The sequence below is a fragment of the Eubalaena glacialis genome, chromosome 19 (genome assembly GCF_028564815.1).
Source record: "Eubalaena glacialis isolate mEubGla1 chromosome 19, mEubGla1.1.hap2.+ XY, whole genome shotgun sequence".
Taxonomy (NCBI): domain Eukaryota; kingdom Metazoa; phylum Chordata; class Mammalia; order Artiodactyla; family Balaenidae; genus Eubalaena; species Eubalaena glacialis.
The window spans coordinates 26,268,285-26,286,815 of record NC_083734.1 but is presented as its reverse complement, the minus strand read 5'-3'; the positions used below and the strand labels follow the sequence as shown (position 1 = coordinate 26,286,815).

General features: G+C 38.4%; 1 protein-coding gene and 1 pseudogene across 1 annotated transcript in view; one reads left to right on the top strand and one right to left on the bottom strand.

Annotated features, from left to right (window-relative positions):
• The window catches only part of PPM1E (protein phosphatase, Mg2+/Mn2+ dependent 1E), a 199,327-nt gene that overhangs the window by 161,731 nt on the left and 19,065 nt on the right, over nucleotides 1-18,531 (top strand). The window contains exon 2 of the mRNA XM_061176389.1: nucleotides 15,444-15,562. Coding sequence (XP_061032372.1) covers nucleotides 15,444-15,562 — 119 coding nt within the window. The remainder of the gene's footprint in view (nucleotides 1-15,443; nucleotides 15,563-18,531) is intronic.
• LOC133080508 (peroxynitrite isomerase THAP4-like) lies at nucleotides 2,701-3,928 on the bottom strand (annotated as a pseudogene).

Here is an 18,531-nt window from a genome sequence, read left to right as displayed (position 1 = left end):
TTTATTTGACCAGGCACTGTTAGTTTTAGAGGCACAGGACCCGAACGTAGAACGGTACATGAGGGTTGCAGCCGCCGTTCAGAATGCAGTCCAGTGCTACTGTGTCATCTATGATGAGAAAAAAAGAGCTACTACCCAGACATCACTGGGTCATTTTTTCAGGAGGGTAGATAGAATTGAATCCAGCAAGGAACCAGAACCTGCGCCATCAATGTCAGGCGTGAGTGAAACTGCAGCTTACCCTCCATTCCCTATTGCTGATGATCCTTCAGCTCTACCATCTCCCACCTCCTCTCCCTCCTCCAGTAAGTCTTCTTGCCTCTTCACTTGATGCCAGCCCCTGTATGCCAGCTGTTGTACTGTACTACTGTACTTTTCAAGGTACTGCACTGTAAGATTAAAAGTGTTTTCTTTATTTTTTGTGTTTATTTTTTATGTATTATTTGTGTGAAAAGTATTATAAACCTATTACAGTACGGTACTATATAGCCGATTGTGTTAGTTGGGTACCTAGGCTAACTTTGTTGGACTTATGAACAAATTGGACTTACGACTGTGCTCTTGAAACAGAACTCATGTGTATGTAGGGGACTTACTGTATTTTAGTGGTGGCTTTACGATTTTCTATATGTAGTATCAAGCCATCTGCAAATAGTGACAGTATTACTTCTTCCTTTCCAATTTGGATTTATTTTATTTCTTTTGCTTGTCTGACTTCTGTGGCTAGGACTTCCAATACTATGTTGAATAAAAGTGGGGACAATGGGCATTCTTGTCTTGTTCCTGATCTTAGAGGAAATGCTTTCAGGTTTTCATTGTTGACTGTGATGTTGGCTGTGGGTTTGTAACTGTTGGCCTCTATTATGTTGAGCTATATTTTCTCTATACCTACTTTGATGAGGTTTTTTTTTTTTTTATCACAAATGGATGATGAATTTTGTCAGAAGCTTTTCTGCATCTGTTGAGATGATCATATGATTTTTATTCTTCAGTTTGTTAATGTGGTGTATCACATTGATTTGTGTATATTGAACCATCCTTGCATCCCTGGGATAAATCCTACTCGATCATGGTGTATGATCCTTTTAATGTGTTGTTGAATTCAGTTTGCTAATATTTTGTTGAGGATTTTTGCTTCTATGTTTATCAGTGATATTGGCCTCTAATTTTCATTTTTTGTGGTGTCTGGTTTTAGTGTCAGGGTAATGCTAACCTTATAGAATGAGTTTGGAAGCATTCCTTCCTCTTTAAATTTTTGGAATAGTTTGAGAAAGATAGGTGTTAACTCTTCTCTAACTGTTTGGTAGAATTTACCTGTGAAGCTATCTGGTCCTGGACATTTATTTGTCAGGAGTTTTTTTTTTTTTTAAACTGATTTAGTTTTGTTACTAGTAATTGGTCTGTCCATATTTTTTATTTCTTTCTGATTCAGTCTTCAAGATTGTATGTTTCTAGGAATTCACCCATTTCTTCTAGGATGACATATTTATTGGCATGTCATTGTTCATAGTAATCTCTTATGATCCTCTGTATTTCTCTGGTGTCAGTTGTAACTTCTCCTTTTTAATTTCTGATTTTTTTTATTTGAGCCTCTTTTTTTTTCTTGATGAGTCTGGCTTAAGGTTTATCAATTTTGTTTATATTTTTAAAGAACCAGCTCTTAGTTTCATCAATCTTTTCTATTTCTTAGTCTCTATTTCATTTACTTCTGCTCTTATCTTTATTATTTCTTTCCTTCTACTAACTTTGAGTTTTCTTTGTTCTTCTTGTTTCTTTAGATGTAAGTTTAGATTCCTTTTTTGAGATTTTTCATGTTTCCTGAGGTAGGCTTGTATCACTAGACTTCCCTTTTAGAACTGCTTTTGCTGCATCCCATAGATTTTGGATCACTGTGTATCCAATGTATTACTGTCACTTTCTCCCTATATGTTTGTTAATATTTGCTTTATGTATTTAGATGCTTCTATATTGGGTGCATATATATTTACAATTGTTATATCTTCTTGTTGGATTGATCACTTTATCATTATGTAATGTCATTCTTTGTCTTTGTTATAGCTTTGTTTTAAAGGCTACTTTTTAATATAAGTATTGTTACTCCAGCTTTCTTTTTGTTTCCATTTGCATGGATTAACTTTTTCCATCCCCTCACTTTCACTCTGTGTGTATGTTTGTTTGTTTTTTAAAGAAATTATTATTAATGTTCAAAATTCTTTAACTTCAAGGATATTAATTAGAACATGAATGAAAAAACCTCCACATGATTTTAAGAGTCTCCTATAATTTTTCTAATAGTTTACTATGTCTATTTTATTTTACATTTAGATCCTAATTCATTAGGATTTTATGTTTGTGTGAGATATGCAATACAAAGGGATTTCCCCTGTTCAAGTGGAAAACCAATTGTCAACCATTCATTGAGTAGTTCTGGCTTTCCCAGCTGACATGAAATGCCTTCTTCCTCACTAGCTAAACCCCCATTCCTAAGATGCCTCTTGAGTGTGCCCTGGAGTGAGTGAGGTAAGCTCACCAACCTGGGCTCCTCTTCTACAAGGTACAGCTACTATCATAGCCTCTGCAGAGACAGCAGGGAGCATGCAACACATAGAAGTGCTCAGAGGCCATCAGCAAGAACCCCGCCCCATAATAACCAGGCAGTGTGGGAGCCTCAAGGCTCTGGTATTGACCACAGGGTGGGGGCTAAGGGGACAGCCGCCTACTCAGGTAGGGGAAGCTCACTCTCTTCAGCTGGTCCCGCTTCTCCTGCAGCTTGCACGCCTGGCTGTCCAAGCAGTTGACCCTGTGTCGCAGGGTCTTTAGCTTGCTGTTCTTCTCCGCCTGCTCCCATAGGAAGCACACTTTGTTCTTGTTCTGCCAGGATGAGAAGCAGCAGGACTGCAACAAACTGACGAATTTGTAGGCCCCCAGTGCTGACAGGATGATCTCCTTGATGAACATGGGGCTGGTGTCCCTGAGCTCACTTAGCACAGCTTCTGTGCCTGGCTTCAGGGTAACATCTGTTGGAGGGGTGGAGGGGCTCTGGGAGGGCTTCTGAGGCGTTGCTGTGAGGGACAAACTTGTGGGGCTCTGTGCCAAGCCCTTGTTGGGCCCCAGGCTGGTTTTGCTGCAGTCAGGCTCCATGTCTCTCTTCAGCCTCTTTCGGTCAGCAGGCTCTCAGGGGACAGACAGCCTCTTTCCAGCGTGCTTGGAGGAGAAACTGTAAGAATGAAGTGAGCCAGTAAATTTGCAAGCCCCAGATACTGGGGGGGATAAAGTCATCCACGGAAATGCCACTCTTATCTACCAGGCCCCCATCAGGGGAGGTGGTGTTCTGATTGCCAGCATCTACAGCAGACATGTTTGCTTCTCCCTGGCTGTCTAATGCTGCGCTAGCCAGATTGGCTTCTGGAGTACTTCCAGAGGCTGCTGCACCAGTTTCTGACCGGTGGCTTCTGGGGTGGCCCTGGGTGCAGTTTTACCCTACAGTGCAGCTCACTTCAACTTGCAGGGCTCCAGCTTGACCCCTGGGTTTTCACTTGAGGATGTTGATGACCCTGCAGCTCCTTTCCTGTCTGCTTCACTCACATGTCCCCTCAAGCCCCCTGAGGCCTTTCTGGTACCCTTTCTCCTGGTGCATCCATGGCCTCCAGCTCGCTTCTTCTCAGTCAGGTGGAAGATGGAAGCCACGGCCATGATCTTGAGCAGTCAGTGCTGATCCTCCAGCCTCGTGGAGAAGCTTTCTTTGGTGAAGTGTTCACTACTGTGGAAAGACTACTTAGTGGGGGTCCAGTTATCCTTCTGAACAGCCTTTAATAACTGGATCAGACATTTTGAGTCCTTTAGGGGGAAACCTGTGGCAGGAGACAGCGTGCTTCTCCCCCTTGCCCTGCCAGTTGGAGTAATTTACAGCTGCACAAAAGATCACCATCTCGGGCCTTGGGCTGCCCTGCCACTGCCGGGCTCCAGCCCTTGCCTCGTTGAGCCCAGACCAGGGCAGGACCGCCCTGAGGGGAGGGTGCAAGGCAACATGGCTGCAGGACATGGGAGCCAGGCACACAGCTCCCACTGTATGGCAAGATGGCGGCACCCAGCTGCCTGCCACCTGGGCAACCAGTCCTAGGCCTGTCTTTGTGTGTCTTTAGACCAGAAACGAGTCCTTGTAGGCAGTGTATATATGGGTCTTGTTATCCATTCAGCCACTCTATGTCTTTTGATTGGCACATTTAGTCTATTTACACTTAAAATAATTATTGATAGGTATGTACTTATTGCCATTTTAATTGTTTCCTGTTTGTTTTTGTAGTTCTTCTCTGTTCCTTTCTTCTTCTTTTGCTGTATTCTCCTGTGATTTGATGACTATCTTTAGTGATTTGTTTGCATTCCTTTGTAGTTTTTCTATATGTATCTATTGTAGGTTTTTGGTTTGTGGTTACCATGAGGTTCATATATAACAGTATATATATATATATGAATGATTATTTTAAGTTGATTATCTCTTAAGTTCAAAGGCATTCTAATCACCCTACATTTTTACTCCCTTCACCACATTTAATGTTTTTTTGTTTTGTTTTAATTAATTAATTATTTATTATTTGTTTTTGGCTGTGTTGGGTCCTCGTTGCTGCGCGTGGGCTTTCTGTAGTTGCGGCGAGTGGGGGCTACTCACTGTGGTGGCTTCTCTTGTTGTGGAGCACAGGCTGTAGGCACGTGGGCTTCAGTAGTTGTGGCATGCAAGTTCAGTAGTTGCGGCTCGAGGGCTCTAGAGCGCAGGCTCAGTAATTGTGGTACATGGGTTTGGTTGCTCCACGGCATGTGGGATCTTCCCAGACCAGGGCTCGAACCCATGTCCCCTGCATTGGCAGGTGGATTCTTAACCACTGCGCCACCAGGGAAGTCCCCACATTTAATGTTTTTGATGTTAAATTTCACATCTTGTTGTTTTGTATATCCCTTAACTACTTGTAGATATAGATGGTTTTAGTACTTTTGTCCTTTAACCTTCCTACGAGCTACATAAGTGGTTGATCTACTACCTTTACTGTATGTTTGCCTTTACTAGTGAGATTTTTCTTTTCATAATTTTGATATTTCTAGTTGTGGCCTTTTCTTTCTTGCTTAGAGAAGTCGCTTGAACATTTCTCTTAAAGCTGGTTTAATGGTGCTAAACTTTTTTAGCTTTTGTTTGTAAAACTTTTTGTCTCTGCTTCAAATCTGAATGATAACCTTGTCGGGTAGAGTATTCTTGGTAAGTTTTTTTCCTCTTATCACTTTGAATATATCATGTCACTCCCTTCTGGCCTGCAAAGTGTCTGCTAAAAAGTCAGCTGATAGTCTTATGGGAGTTCCCTAATTCCTCACTAGTTGCTTTTCTCTTGCTGTTTTTAAGATTTTCTCTTTCTCTTTAATTTTTGCCATTTTCATTATAATGTGTCTTGGTATAAGTCTCTCTGGGTTCATCTTGTTTGGGCTTCTCTGTGCTTCCTGGACCTGGATATCTGTTTCCTTTCCCAGGTTAGGGAAGTTTTCAGCTATTATTTCTTCAAATAATTTCTCTGCCCCTTTCCCTCTCTCCTCTCCTTCTGGGACCTCTATAATGTGAATGTTATTATGCTTGATGTTGTCTCAGAGGTCTCTTAAACTATACTGCTTTCTTTAAAATTCTTTTTTCTATTGAGTTTGGGTGATTTCTACTACTCTGTTTTCCAGATTGCTCATCCATTCCTCTGTATAATCTAATCTACCATTGATTACTTCTGGTGTATTTAAAAATTTCAGTTATTGTATACTTTAGCTCTGTTTGGTTCTTCTTTATATTTTCTCTGTGTTGAAATTCTCACTGTGTCCATCCATTCTTCTTCCACATTTGGTGAGCATCCTTATGATCATTACCTTGCACTCTTTATTGGGCAGATTGCTTATCTCCACATTTAGTTCTTTTTCTGAAGTTGTCTTGTTCCATTGTTTGGAACATATTCCTCTGTCTCCTCATTTTGCCCAATTATCTGTTTATTTCTATGTGTTAGGTCAGTTGATTACGTTTCCTGATCTTGGAGAAGTGACCTTTTTTAGGAGACATCCTGTGGGGCCCCACAGCACACTCCCCTCTGGTCACCAGAGTTATATGCTCTAGGTGTGCTCCCTATGTGGGCTGCATGGTTCCTTATGTTGTGATGAGCTGACTGCTGTAGGTGCACTGGGAGGCAGGGCTGGCCCCTAGCCTGGTTGGCCGTGAGGCTGTGTCTTGTGCAGTGGCTGTGCGCCCACTGGAGGGCAGGTTGACTCTGCAACCCAGGAGGTACATGGGGCTGCTGCTGGCCTCCTGGTTGTTGGGCTGGGTCCCCGCATGGCTGTCTGCACAGCCTAGGGGTTTTGGAAGCCCCTGCTTTCTTAAAACTAGTCAATGGTTTAAAAATATTGGTTGAATTAAAGTTCCTACTAAAAAGCCATACATGTTTAAAATTTTTGAATACATTATCTCTTAGTGAAAGGGACTAGAGATAGCATAAACCAGTTACTTGAGTTGGCAACAAAAGTGTAAATGTGACCATAGTTCCTGTTTGCCAATGGTTATCACCTGTTTACTAATACTAGCCCAAGTTTCATAGCCTACATGTAAGAACTCAACATCATGTTATGTGACATACTCTTATGTAAATGTATTGATTTTCTCCTCTCAAGCAACATTCATTCTAAGAAGTTAGGGAATGGCTTAAATATATATTGATATAAATCAGAAAGACAGAAGTTTATTTATGCAGCAAATACTTATTGATCACTGTGTGCCAGGCACTGATCCGGGCATCAGACATCAATGACCAAAAGTAGACAAAAACATCTGCAGTCTAGTGGGAGAAAGAATGCAATCATAAAATAAATGATAAACATAATAAATAAGAAATGCATATTATATACAAGAAATTGATGAAGGCTATGCAAAAAGAAAAAGAAAAGACTTACAGCATGGTAAGAGGAATTCCAAGGGCAGGAAGAAGAGAAAGAACCATCAAATGAGATTGAGAAGACAGAATCCTGTGAGTGACATAGGAGAATGTGATGTTCTGGAAACCTAGAGAAGGGAGTGTATCATAGTAGAGGGAATAATCAGCAGTCAGATGCTTCTAAGTGAGTCAGATCTGAGAACAGACTGTAGGAGTTAGCAACAGGAAGGTACATTGGTGATGTTGACAAGTTTCAGTTAACTTGTGCAGTTTAATTCCTTTTGGTCATGGAAGAATAATGACAAAAAAGAGCTACTGCTAAGCTCTCTTCTTTTTGTGGTCTTATGACACTAGTGGTAGTTTGATCTTTGGTAAATGTGTAACATCTAGGTTGCCATTCACAGAAAACTTAAGATCCTGTTGGCTATGCTTGAATATCAACCTGGTCAGAGTGAACAACTGATTGTTAAGATTACACTGATAGCAACAGTAGGGAATGAAATTTCTGTTGTAAGAACCCCAAACCCAGCACTTCAGGAGCCAGTTATTTGGTAGTTGGCATTATTTATATTCAACAAGGCTAACTAAGAGACTCTGTGATGTGTGTGCATTATAATCAGCTGACTCCAGGTGGCGTTCCTGGAGGCTGCTATAGAAAGAAAGAAAATAACTTAAAGAGGAAAAATTTCAACCCTGAGTTTAACTCCCTTTGGTCCACTAAGAAAAAGAATACCAAGTCTGGTGGAGAATTTGCCTTCTTTATTTTAATTTAATGTGTATTCTAGATTTAGAATACATATGATTAACTTGGGGGAGGGGAGTGATCAGAAATTTAACATTTACATGTTGTCACCCTCGCAAGGGCATATTGAGTAGACAGCATCATCGTGATATGTGGGCTGAGGTGAGGCTGCTCCAGATGAGTTTCTCTCAGAGTTAATTGACGGAAACTGCCCACCTTCAAGAATTTTTATTACCTTAGGAATGCTATGCCAAGACTGCTGAAACACAGCTGTGGGTGCTATGCTTACGCCCACATTGTCAGTGTCAGGAAGGATGTACTTTTAAACCTCTAATTTCTCTAATAATGTCTTTAGTGGTTTGTGTAGGTTTGGCATTGTGAGGAAAATGCTTCCTGGCTTGGTTTATAACAAGAATTCAGTTGGCAGTCTTAAAACGTGTATTGTCTTAATATGCATGTGGAAGATACTAACAAGTCAAGTTAGAAAAAAGATCTGACTAAAATACTATCCTGTCCATCTAACAAAACTTACCCACCCATGATATTTGAAAATAAATGAAAATTAAATGTTTCATGCTAGAATAATCTATTTATCTATTGGTTCCTGTTTTATACCAAGATGGCAATATACAGTGCTGAAAGAGAGCCAGCTTTCATATTCAATTCCAATCTGACTCCTTTCCTTTTCTCTAATGGAAAAATTGGATTGGACTCATGTCAACCTATAGAGTGGAGAAAGAATAATAAGCTTTTGTAAATAAATATTTTTAAAGAGGTAAGAAATAGTACTCTTTTGTTTGAAATATAGAGCTTCATAACCAGTTGGTAACAATATTATTTTATATGATGTTTATGGCCTGTTTCTTTTAATATATAAAATCTGAGGGATTCTTTCCTAACTGGTAGATTCACTGCAAGGATTGATTATATTTATCAAAATAAATATACATTCAGCTTTTAAGTAGACACTAGTACATAAAGCAGAATATCCCCATATTGCTTACAAAAGGAATATATAGAATTTATTTCCATTCTGCTGGTGTATATAAAAACATTTGTTTGGATCTGAAGTGTGTTAATTTATACCTTTACACTGCCTTTGTCCCATCTTACAAATTCAAAACCTTATTGGAATAGAATCATAGAATTAGAATTTTAAACCTGGAAGAGACTTTAGAGTTATTTTATTTCAATTTCTTAATTTTTCTATTGAGGAACTAAAATCCAGAGAATTTAAGAGTCTTTTTTCAGGTTATCCAGCTAGAATTAGAACCCAGCTTTCTAACTCCTTATATTTATGCTATAACCTGTCTCCAACAAGTTAGTTGAATAGCAATTAAGTAAGTTGGCAGAAACTTTAGGTCTCACTTGTGTTTATGTCCAGGCTTCAAAGTCAGTAGTGATCCCTAATTATTCTTCATCACTTAAAAAATTTTTTGCAAGCACATTAGGTGAAAGTAATGCTAGGGATGCTCATCTAGAGCACAAGACATGAACATACTCAGTACTGAAGTTTTCCTTCTCTATGCTCCACTAATTATGATAATGATTTGAGTAGTTCCATAATTATTGTCTTAGTCTATTTGGGCTGCTTTAACAAATTACCATAGACTGGAAGGCTTATAAACAACAGAAATTTATTTCTTACATATCTGGTGGCTGGGAAGTCCAAGATCAAAGCCCGGGCAGATTTGGTATCTAGTGAGGGCATGCTTTCTGGCTTATAGATAATTGTCTTATCCTTGTGTCCTCACCTGGTGGAAGGGGCAAGGGAGCTCTCATGGGTCTCTTTTTCATAAGGGCACTAATCTCATTCATGAGGGCTCCACCCTCATCACCTAATTACCTCCCGAAGGTTCCACCTCCAAAGACCATTACATTGGGGATTAGAATTTCAACATATGAATCTGGGTGGGGGGGGACAAACTTTCAGTCTGTAACAATGACTTAACATCCGCCTCATCCTTAAATACTGCTCCCAGATATACTGTATGGCTTTTTAAAGGACTAATTTGGGAAAATACTGATTAAAATAAAATAGTATAAACATTGATAAGTACTGAACTGTTCAAGGTCACTAGGATACAACTGTATTTTTATAATTCGAAATGTTCCACCAAGCATGTTTTGGGCTGTGGTTATTTCTGAAATAGAATTGAGGAGTCGAGACTGACCTACTCAGATAAATAGTCTGAGGATAAAGATGACACTAGCCAATATGAGCAGCAGGGAAGAAGAGTCAGAACATTTATGAATCTGAGTTTTATTTTGTGTGTCTGAAGAACTATTGTTAGCTTAAAGCAAGACCCTGTGCTTTGTTTATAGAGTTCAGTGTATGAAGTTTAATAGAGCTGGATTTCTGCTTCACAATACCTAACATTGAGAAAGTCAGTATACACAGAAATCCAAATATGCATTCATGTATTCATTGACAAATAGCTTTAATGAAGTGGAATTTTTTTTCTTTTTTTTTTTGCACCTGCGGGATCCTAATTCCCCGACCAGGGATTGAACCCAGGCCCTCACCTGGGCCCTCGGAAATGAGAGCAAGGAGTCCCAACCACTGGACTGCCAGGGAATTCCTGTGAAGTGGAATTTTTTTATGTATGTGACTAAACTTAAAAATTAAAACTAACCGGGGAATTCCCTGGTGGCACAGTAGTTAAGAACCGCCTGCCAATGCAGAGGACACGGGTTCGATCCCTGGTCCAGGAAGATCCCACATGCCGCGGAGCAACTAAGCCCGTGCGCCACAACTACTGAGCCTGCGCTGTAGAGCCTGCAAGCCACAACTACTGAAGCCTGCGCGCCTAGAGCCAGTGCTCCACAACAAGAGAAGCCACTGCAATGAGAAGCCCGTGCACTTCAATGAAGAGTAGCCCCCGCTCACTCCAACTAGAGAAAGCCCGCGTGCAGGAATGAAGACCCAACACAGCCAAAAATTAATTAATTAATTAATTAATTAAAAATAAATAAATAAATAAAATTAAAACTAACCAGACCCCTAATGATATCTCAACATTGTTCAAAAGGTGTTTATGCATATAGTTTGTATATGACTTAGACATAAACTAAAGATTTTATTTTTATCTATGACTATATAAAGTCTGTACTTGTATTCCCAAAACAAACAAGAAAGTAACAAATTGGTATGTATGAAAACGTATTTCCTTTTGTTCACAGGATATGAATTGCTTGAAGATAGGAATGGTAATAACCACTTAGAAATATCTGTTAATACAAGTAAATAGCAAAAGAGTGTTCTTGGACTATATTTGAAGGGCCTTAACAAGATTAATTTGATTTTAAAAGAGCCAGTCCCCCTAAATGACACATACTGCAAAAGTTAAAAATTTTCTAATCATACTCTTCTTCAGCAATGTTCTCAACATAGTAACATTTGTAATCCCAGTTCCCCAGATTGCCTTGATTACTGGCCCTCCTCTGATATTTGCTATGTAATACATTTGCCAAACTTTAAAACTCTAAAACCTGCTGTATAGGGATCTTTCAAGTATTGTATGAGAAATGATGAAAGAAAGCAGTTTGCTATGTTATTATCATGTTAGTTTCTCTCAGTAGTTCTCTTAGAAATGACAAGCTTTAATGATAAGCTTTTATTTGAATTGATCAAATATTTTCTGATGTGACGTTTTAAAATATATTTGCAATTCTGATTTTTCAGAAATAATCACTTTCAATCAGAGTCAAAACCATAAGAACTTATTCATGCTAAGTGTTGTAGCTTTCTGACATGTAGGAATAGCTGATGTGGGTGAGGTGTCTAGCTTGATGTTTTATATCTAGCTATTAGTCAGCTAATCCTCCTCCCTACTTCACTGAAAATATTTTCATTCTGTCTGACAAAAAGTAAAAAATTACATTAACTGTGACTAAAAATGTACTGCAGATGACACATTAATGAGACTAATGGTTCTTGCCTCATTCTCTAAAGTTTTCACATTCTTACCTTTGGTGAACCGAGATCCAGATAGTTTAATAATTATACAAAAGATATCCTTTTTTGGGGGAACTCTTGGGAACAAGGTTGCAATAAAGATTTTCAGATTTTTTTAAACATAAATTTTAAAACAGCAAAGGGACCAAGTAAATGTTATAACTATATACTAAAAGTCCGCTTGGGCAAAATATCTGGATGTGTCCAGTTAACCAAAATAAAGCGTGATGAAAGGTAAAGACAAGCAATGGTGACAAAGAGTTTAGGTCTATGAGGGAAGATTTTGACTCATCAAGAAAAATTCAGTTAACTTAGCATGAAAGGAGAAATGGTAATATTGTTTATAGAGCATTTGGATTTCAAGGGATGCCATCAATTTATTTCATAATTGTTAAAGGGCAGTAACTTTCAAAATTTTTTTTCATCATAATCAGAATTCAGTATATACTTAATATATATCTGGAATACTTAGCTTTACCTCATGCACCTTATTCTATTTCCTTTTTTTTAAAAAAATGCTGCTCACAATTCATAAATTGATTTACCCACTAATGGATCATAATCTACAATTTGAAAAATACTGATGAATGATAAACAGAATTTTCTAAGTTTTTTTTTCCCCCTTGGGGACTTAGAACGTAAACATTTTAATTTTATCTCTTTCTAAACCACTCACTTTCTTGGTCCCACCTAAACCTTGTTATCACAAAAATTGCACCAGCTCCAAAATCATACACACAAGTATCCTGTTCTCAGACTACAACACTCCATCCTTTTAGGTTATATGCCCAAGTACTACCACTACCACTACAATTCTTTTTTTTTAATATTTCTATAGTGTTATTTTATTTTATTTTTTGGGGGGTGCATTGGGTCTTCGTTGCTGTGCGCGGGCTTCTCATTGCGGTGGCTTCTCTTGTTGTGGAGCACGGGCCCTAGAGCGTGCGGGCTTCAGTAGTTGTGGCTCGCGGTCTCTAGAGCGCAGGCTCAGTAGTTGTGGCGCATGGGCTTAGATGCTCCATGGCATGTGGGATCTTCCCCGACCAGGGCTTGAACATGTTGTCCCCAGCATTGGCAGGCGGATTCCCAACCACTGCGCCACCAAGGAAGTCTGGCATAAAAGCTTTTAATTTTCATGTAGTTCAGTTTAACTCTTTTTTACTTTTGCTGCTTGTATTTTTGGTGTCATATTTAGGAAAGCCATTGCCTAATCCAACCAAGGTCATGAGGTTTTACTGCTATGTTTTCTTTTAAGATTTTTATAGTTTTAGCTCTTATAATTAGGTCTATGATCCATTTTGAGTAAATTTTTGTATATGGTGTAAGGAAAGACACTAACTTGATTATTTTGTGGATATCCAGTTGTCCCAGCACCACTTGTAGAAAGTACTATTTTTTTCCCCATTGAATTGTCTTGGCACCCAGTCAGTGATGATTTATTTACATGTTATTAAATTCAATATCTAATTTTTCCCTTATCTTGTTTGACTTCTCAGTAGTATTGACACAGTTGACCATTCTGTTCTTCAAATATTCTACTCTCTTGGTTCACCTTTTACTTATCTTGCTATGTCTTTTCAGTATTTATAGGTTCCTTATCTTCCACCAAGCTTCTCAGTGTTGGGTTTTCAGTTATTATGGCTGTGTAACAAATTAGCACAGAACTTAGTGGCATAAAACAATCATTTATTATGCTCATAGTTTCTTTGGGCCAGGAATTAAGACTGGGCAATGCAGGGTCAGCTTATCTCTGTTCCAGGATGTCTGGGGCCTCAGCTGGAAGACTCAGGCTGGGACTGGTATCACCTGAAGGCCTTTGTTTGCCATTACATGTCGAGCAGTTGATAATAGCCATTGACTGGGAGCCTCAGCTGACACCCACATGAACCTGTCCATGTCCCAGGGGGAGGGGAATGGCAGAGGAAGGGGAGGAAAAGGAGAAAAGGGAGGAAGAGAGAGGAAGAGAGAAGAGAAAGCCAAGGGGAAGTCATGTCGTCTTTTATGACCAAATCCCAGAAGTCACACAGCATCACTCTTGCCACTTTTTTTTTTTCATCAAAGTCTCATTCACATTCAAAGAAGGGAAAACAGATTCTGCCTCTTCATTTGGAACGGTAAAGTTCTTAAAGAGCATGTAGGACCAGAAATATTGCTGTGACCTTTTTTAGAAAAACAATCTGCCACCGTCTGTTCTGGCCGCACAATTCACATCCTTCCCACATGCAAAAAAATCACTCACCCTCCCCACAAAGTCTCCCAAAGTTTCATCCCTTAATGGCATCAGGCTCAGGCTTGAGGTTCAGGATCTCAGTGAGGTCAGGTCCAGGTGATATTCCTTGGGTATAATTTCTTGATGACAGCTCCTTGAATATAGTTCCATTTGATTTGAAAACTTGGGGACTAAAGAGGCATATTATCTACCCCCTTCCCCACTACTACCCAACATACAATGCGTATGTTGGGAAGGTACTTAATATTCCAAAAGGGGGAAAACAGGAGGCACATAGAAGTCACTGGTCCATAGTAGTTCTCTTTTTATGTTTTCTCTATGTGATCTATTCTATTTCCATAGTTAAAAAAAAATTTTTTTTTTTGGCCATGGTTCACGGCTTGTGGGATCTTAGTTCCCCTCCCAGGGATGGAACCTGTGCCCCCTGCAGTGGAAGTGCGGAGTCCTAACCACTGGACTGCCAGGGAATTCCCCTCTATTTCCATAGTTTTAAATACCATCCATACGTTCATGACTTACAAATTTCCTAACATCTCTGAGCTCCACACTAAAATATATAATTAGCCATCTGACACCTTCACAAGGATATCTCACAGATTTTTCCAACTTAACATGGCTAAAATGAATTCTTATTTTCTACTTTACCCTTTTCCTCCACAAATCTGTCTTTTCCTGGTTTCTCCATCTAGGTGAATGATGCCACCATTCACCGAGTTGCTCAGACCAAAACCTAGGACTCAGGCTCATTCTTTTCTGTCTCTCACCTCTACATACAGTAATCAGCAAGTTCTATATTTTCTTTCTCCAAAATCACTTTTTTAAAAAATCTCACCTGGATTACAACAGTCTCCTTATTGGTCACCCTCCTTCATTCTTGTTCCCGTCCAATTTTCTTTGACACAGCAGTTAAAGTAATATTTTAATTAATATGTCTGGTTATGACACTGTCTAGCTCACAATCTTCAGTTACTTCCCCCTGCATTTTGAGTAAAAGATCCATATAACTGGCCTGTTCCTGTTCCTCTGACCTTATTCCTCACCACTTTCCCCCTTACCCACTATACTTTATCTTCTTTGGGCTTCTTCCGGTTCCTCAAACATACCAAGCTTTCAGAAAGGGCCTGTACACATGCTGTTTTCTCTGTCTGAAATATTCTCCCCCAGCTTCCCACTCCCACATAACTGCATCTTTCTCATCCTTTGAGGTATGGCATTCCTGACTATTCTAAGTAGGTACTTCCCTTTAATACTTTCTATCCTATTTGTTTCCTTTATAAAACGTATTGCAATTTTAAGTTATATCCTATCTGTTTACTTATTCATCATCTGTCTCCCTAACCAGATTGTAAGCCCCACCAGGTCAGGGGCCATATCTGTGTTATTCACCAGTGTATATACCCAGTGCCTAGGCAGACTGCCTATCACATAATATGCTCTCAACAAATATGCAGTGAATATTGTTTAAAGGTATCATTTTGTTTTGAGACAATATGTTAATAATTAATACGTAATTAGTAATAATTTAAAATGTGATGGTTCCTAATTCTTACTGAAATAGCCTTTTTTCTCTTTTAGTAACTGCCCTTCCTTTTTGGCTGCTGCTTTAGCCAGAGCCACATCAGACGAAGTCCTTCAGAGTGATCTTTCTGCACATTATATTCCAAAGGAAACCGATGGCACAGAAGGGACTGTGGGTAAGTACTTTTCTGCATTATTTATTTTAAAATATTAAAATCTTCTCCTGTGTAGTGATTCACAGAAAATGTCTACAAAATACTATATCTAATTATGTTTACCCACTGGTTGATTTTATAGTAGTAGCAAGAGAAAAAAAAGCAAAAAAATTTTTTTCAAACTAATCAATAAAAGTAGGGAAAAGAGGGAAAAATACAGGCATATTTTGAAACCATATGAAGGTAACTGGAGTGAGAGATTATCATAACCGTATGTTATCATAAATAGTATCTAGATAAATGGAGAGAGTAAATGAGAAATGTGAAGCCACAGCAGAAAAGATGAGTAAGTGAGGGCAAGGAGAGTTTGAGCAAAACCTATTTTCAAATTTCAGCTTGTCTTTAAGAAGTCAAGTAAAAAAAATCATATATACAAATTCAAGAAATCAGTTGTAACAGAACTTCTTATTAATTATATTAAATTTTATATCTACCAATAAGTAAATAGAGCTCTTTATGACAATTTTGTAATGTGATTTAATTGCCTGGATCATTGTACATCTTTTTTCCAGGTAAATTTTGAGGCTTTATTTATTAACGAAGGCATGTTTATTAATGTATTAGGCTTATACATATTTGACAGACTAAAAACATACCAATTTTTATAAAAATTAGGGAATGGCTACTCAAAATTGTTGGGAATTTTAATATTTCACTCTATTTGTTCTATTTTAAGCATTTGCCTTTAAACATGGTGCAGAAGGAACAAAGCATATATTAATGAATCAGGACAGCTAGATTCCAGAGAATGTGAGGCAGATATAAAAATAAACATTCCTATTCTTCCTTTATCTCTCTAGATAATTTTTGATAGAAAATTGGCAAAGAAGGAATTCCTCTGCTTGTTTTTACTGAGAGTAATTGATTCACTTGGAACCAAATTGTTCCAGAGTCAAGTTGGATGGAATTCCTGCTACAAAGCATTGGTCTTTCCTCTTGTACTGATGCATGAAGTAAAAGCCCTATAATGAAAAGATGAGGGAAATTAAATTCTGCTTCACTGCAGCCAGGGTGATGGCTGGCTCAGCTCCAGCTCAGTACAGTGACATTAACGACTGATGAGTAATTTACAGCTGTGAGGGGGTGGACTGCTACTTTGGACAATTTTCTCTTTTTCGCACCCTTTTTAATTTTATTTTCTTTTTCCATTTCAAGCAGCAATAATTTATATACTGAGGTTCTCACACCACTTCCTGCAGGAGAATACTTAACGTAGCAAGATGGAAGTGTTGCCCTACGTGCCTACTTTGGAAGAGTTTTCTGAACCCCCATAAGATAGCAGAAGTGAAATTAAGGATTTTTCTTTTGGTGGATATCATTGGTCATTCAGATTTCATATTTTTCCAAGAGATTACCCAGTAATGTCTCCATGCCACTGCTGTGATTCAGAATGATCTATTATAGTTCCAAACTATTTGCACGTCCTTAATCTATTTAACCCAAATCACTCAGTGTGAACTGCACTGAGGAGAATCTCTACAGGGCATATTGTGTTTAGCCATACATCAGAGTGGGAAATGAGCATACTGAATAAGGCCTGCTGTCATTGTCTTAAAGGCACTGAAGTCCCCACTGAAATGCCCTTTGACTCTTCTCTTAGGTGTTTCCAAAAACAGACTTAAAGAAGAAAAATCCTTACCTTAAAGTTCTTTTTATGTTTATGTCATCCCTAACAGAATGTTTGTTAAACAACCTTGCATTTCTGTTGGCAGACATAACTCCTGTCCAGAAAACCTAAAATCAATTTAAAATATCCCAATGTAAAACTTAAAAACAAGAAGGTGAAAATGATCACTAATACAGAGGATATTAAAAGAAATTATGAAAACTTTGTGTAAATAAATTTGAAAACCTGGGTATTTTCTAGAAATATACAAGTTAACAAAACTTTACCTAAGAAGAAAGAAATTGAGAAGATTGTCAAAAAGGACAAAAGGAGTAGGTGATTCTACAGGTGAACATTTTCAAACAAAGACAGATAATTCCACTGCTTTTTAAAATGAATTATCCAATTGCATAGGGAAAGAAGGAAAATTTGCACAGCATAACACTGATACCAAAACTTGCCTAAGACAAAACTAAAATAAGGAATGAGAGAGAGATAAGTCTTAGTAATCAATGTAAAAAATCTTAAGTGAAATATTTGTATATTGAGTACAACAATTAATTCATTTAATGAGTATTTTATTGAGGGCTTACTATAGCTTAGCACTGTCCTGGGGAAACAGCAGTGAAAAAAACAAAAATATTGGGACATTTATTACATAATTTGTATACTAATAGGTCAAAAGAAAAAAACAGAATAATCTCTAAGGATGCCCAAAGAAGCATTTGATAAACTTCAATATTCATTCCTAATTTTTAAAATACACTTAATAGAGTAGAACTAGATGGATACATCTTGGACATTGTAGGACCAAATTTGGCTCAAACCAAAATCTAGCAGCTATGCTTAAAGTATATACTAAAGAATTTTTTAGTTGCTAGTGACCGCTGGCTTCAGTAAAACAGAATTTATTGGCTACCCTTCAGGTAAGGGCTACACAGCTAGATTCAAGGCTTCACATGATGTCATAAAGACCTGGCATTTCTCCAACTCTCAGCTGTACTCTTTTTCATTTTGATTTTATTTTCAGGCTCTGTGGGATGGCAAAATGACCGATAGGAGCACCAGATCTTCATCTGCCCAGGTTCAAAACAAGCAGGAAAATAAGAGTAACTTTACTCAGTTGCTCTTACATAAATCACAGGATTCACTGTAATCAGCCCAGCTTGGGTTATTTCCCTTTCCTGAACGAATAACTATGGCCAGAGGAATGTGGTTCCTAATTGGCTAGACCTGAATAACGTTTTACCCCTAGATGCACATGGACTGAGGGTAGAGAAGGAAATGTTCCTGGTAGAAAGAGGAATGTTTGCTAGGTGGCAAA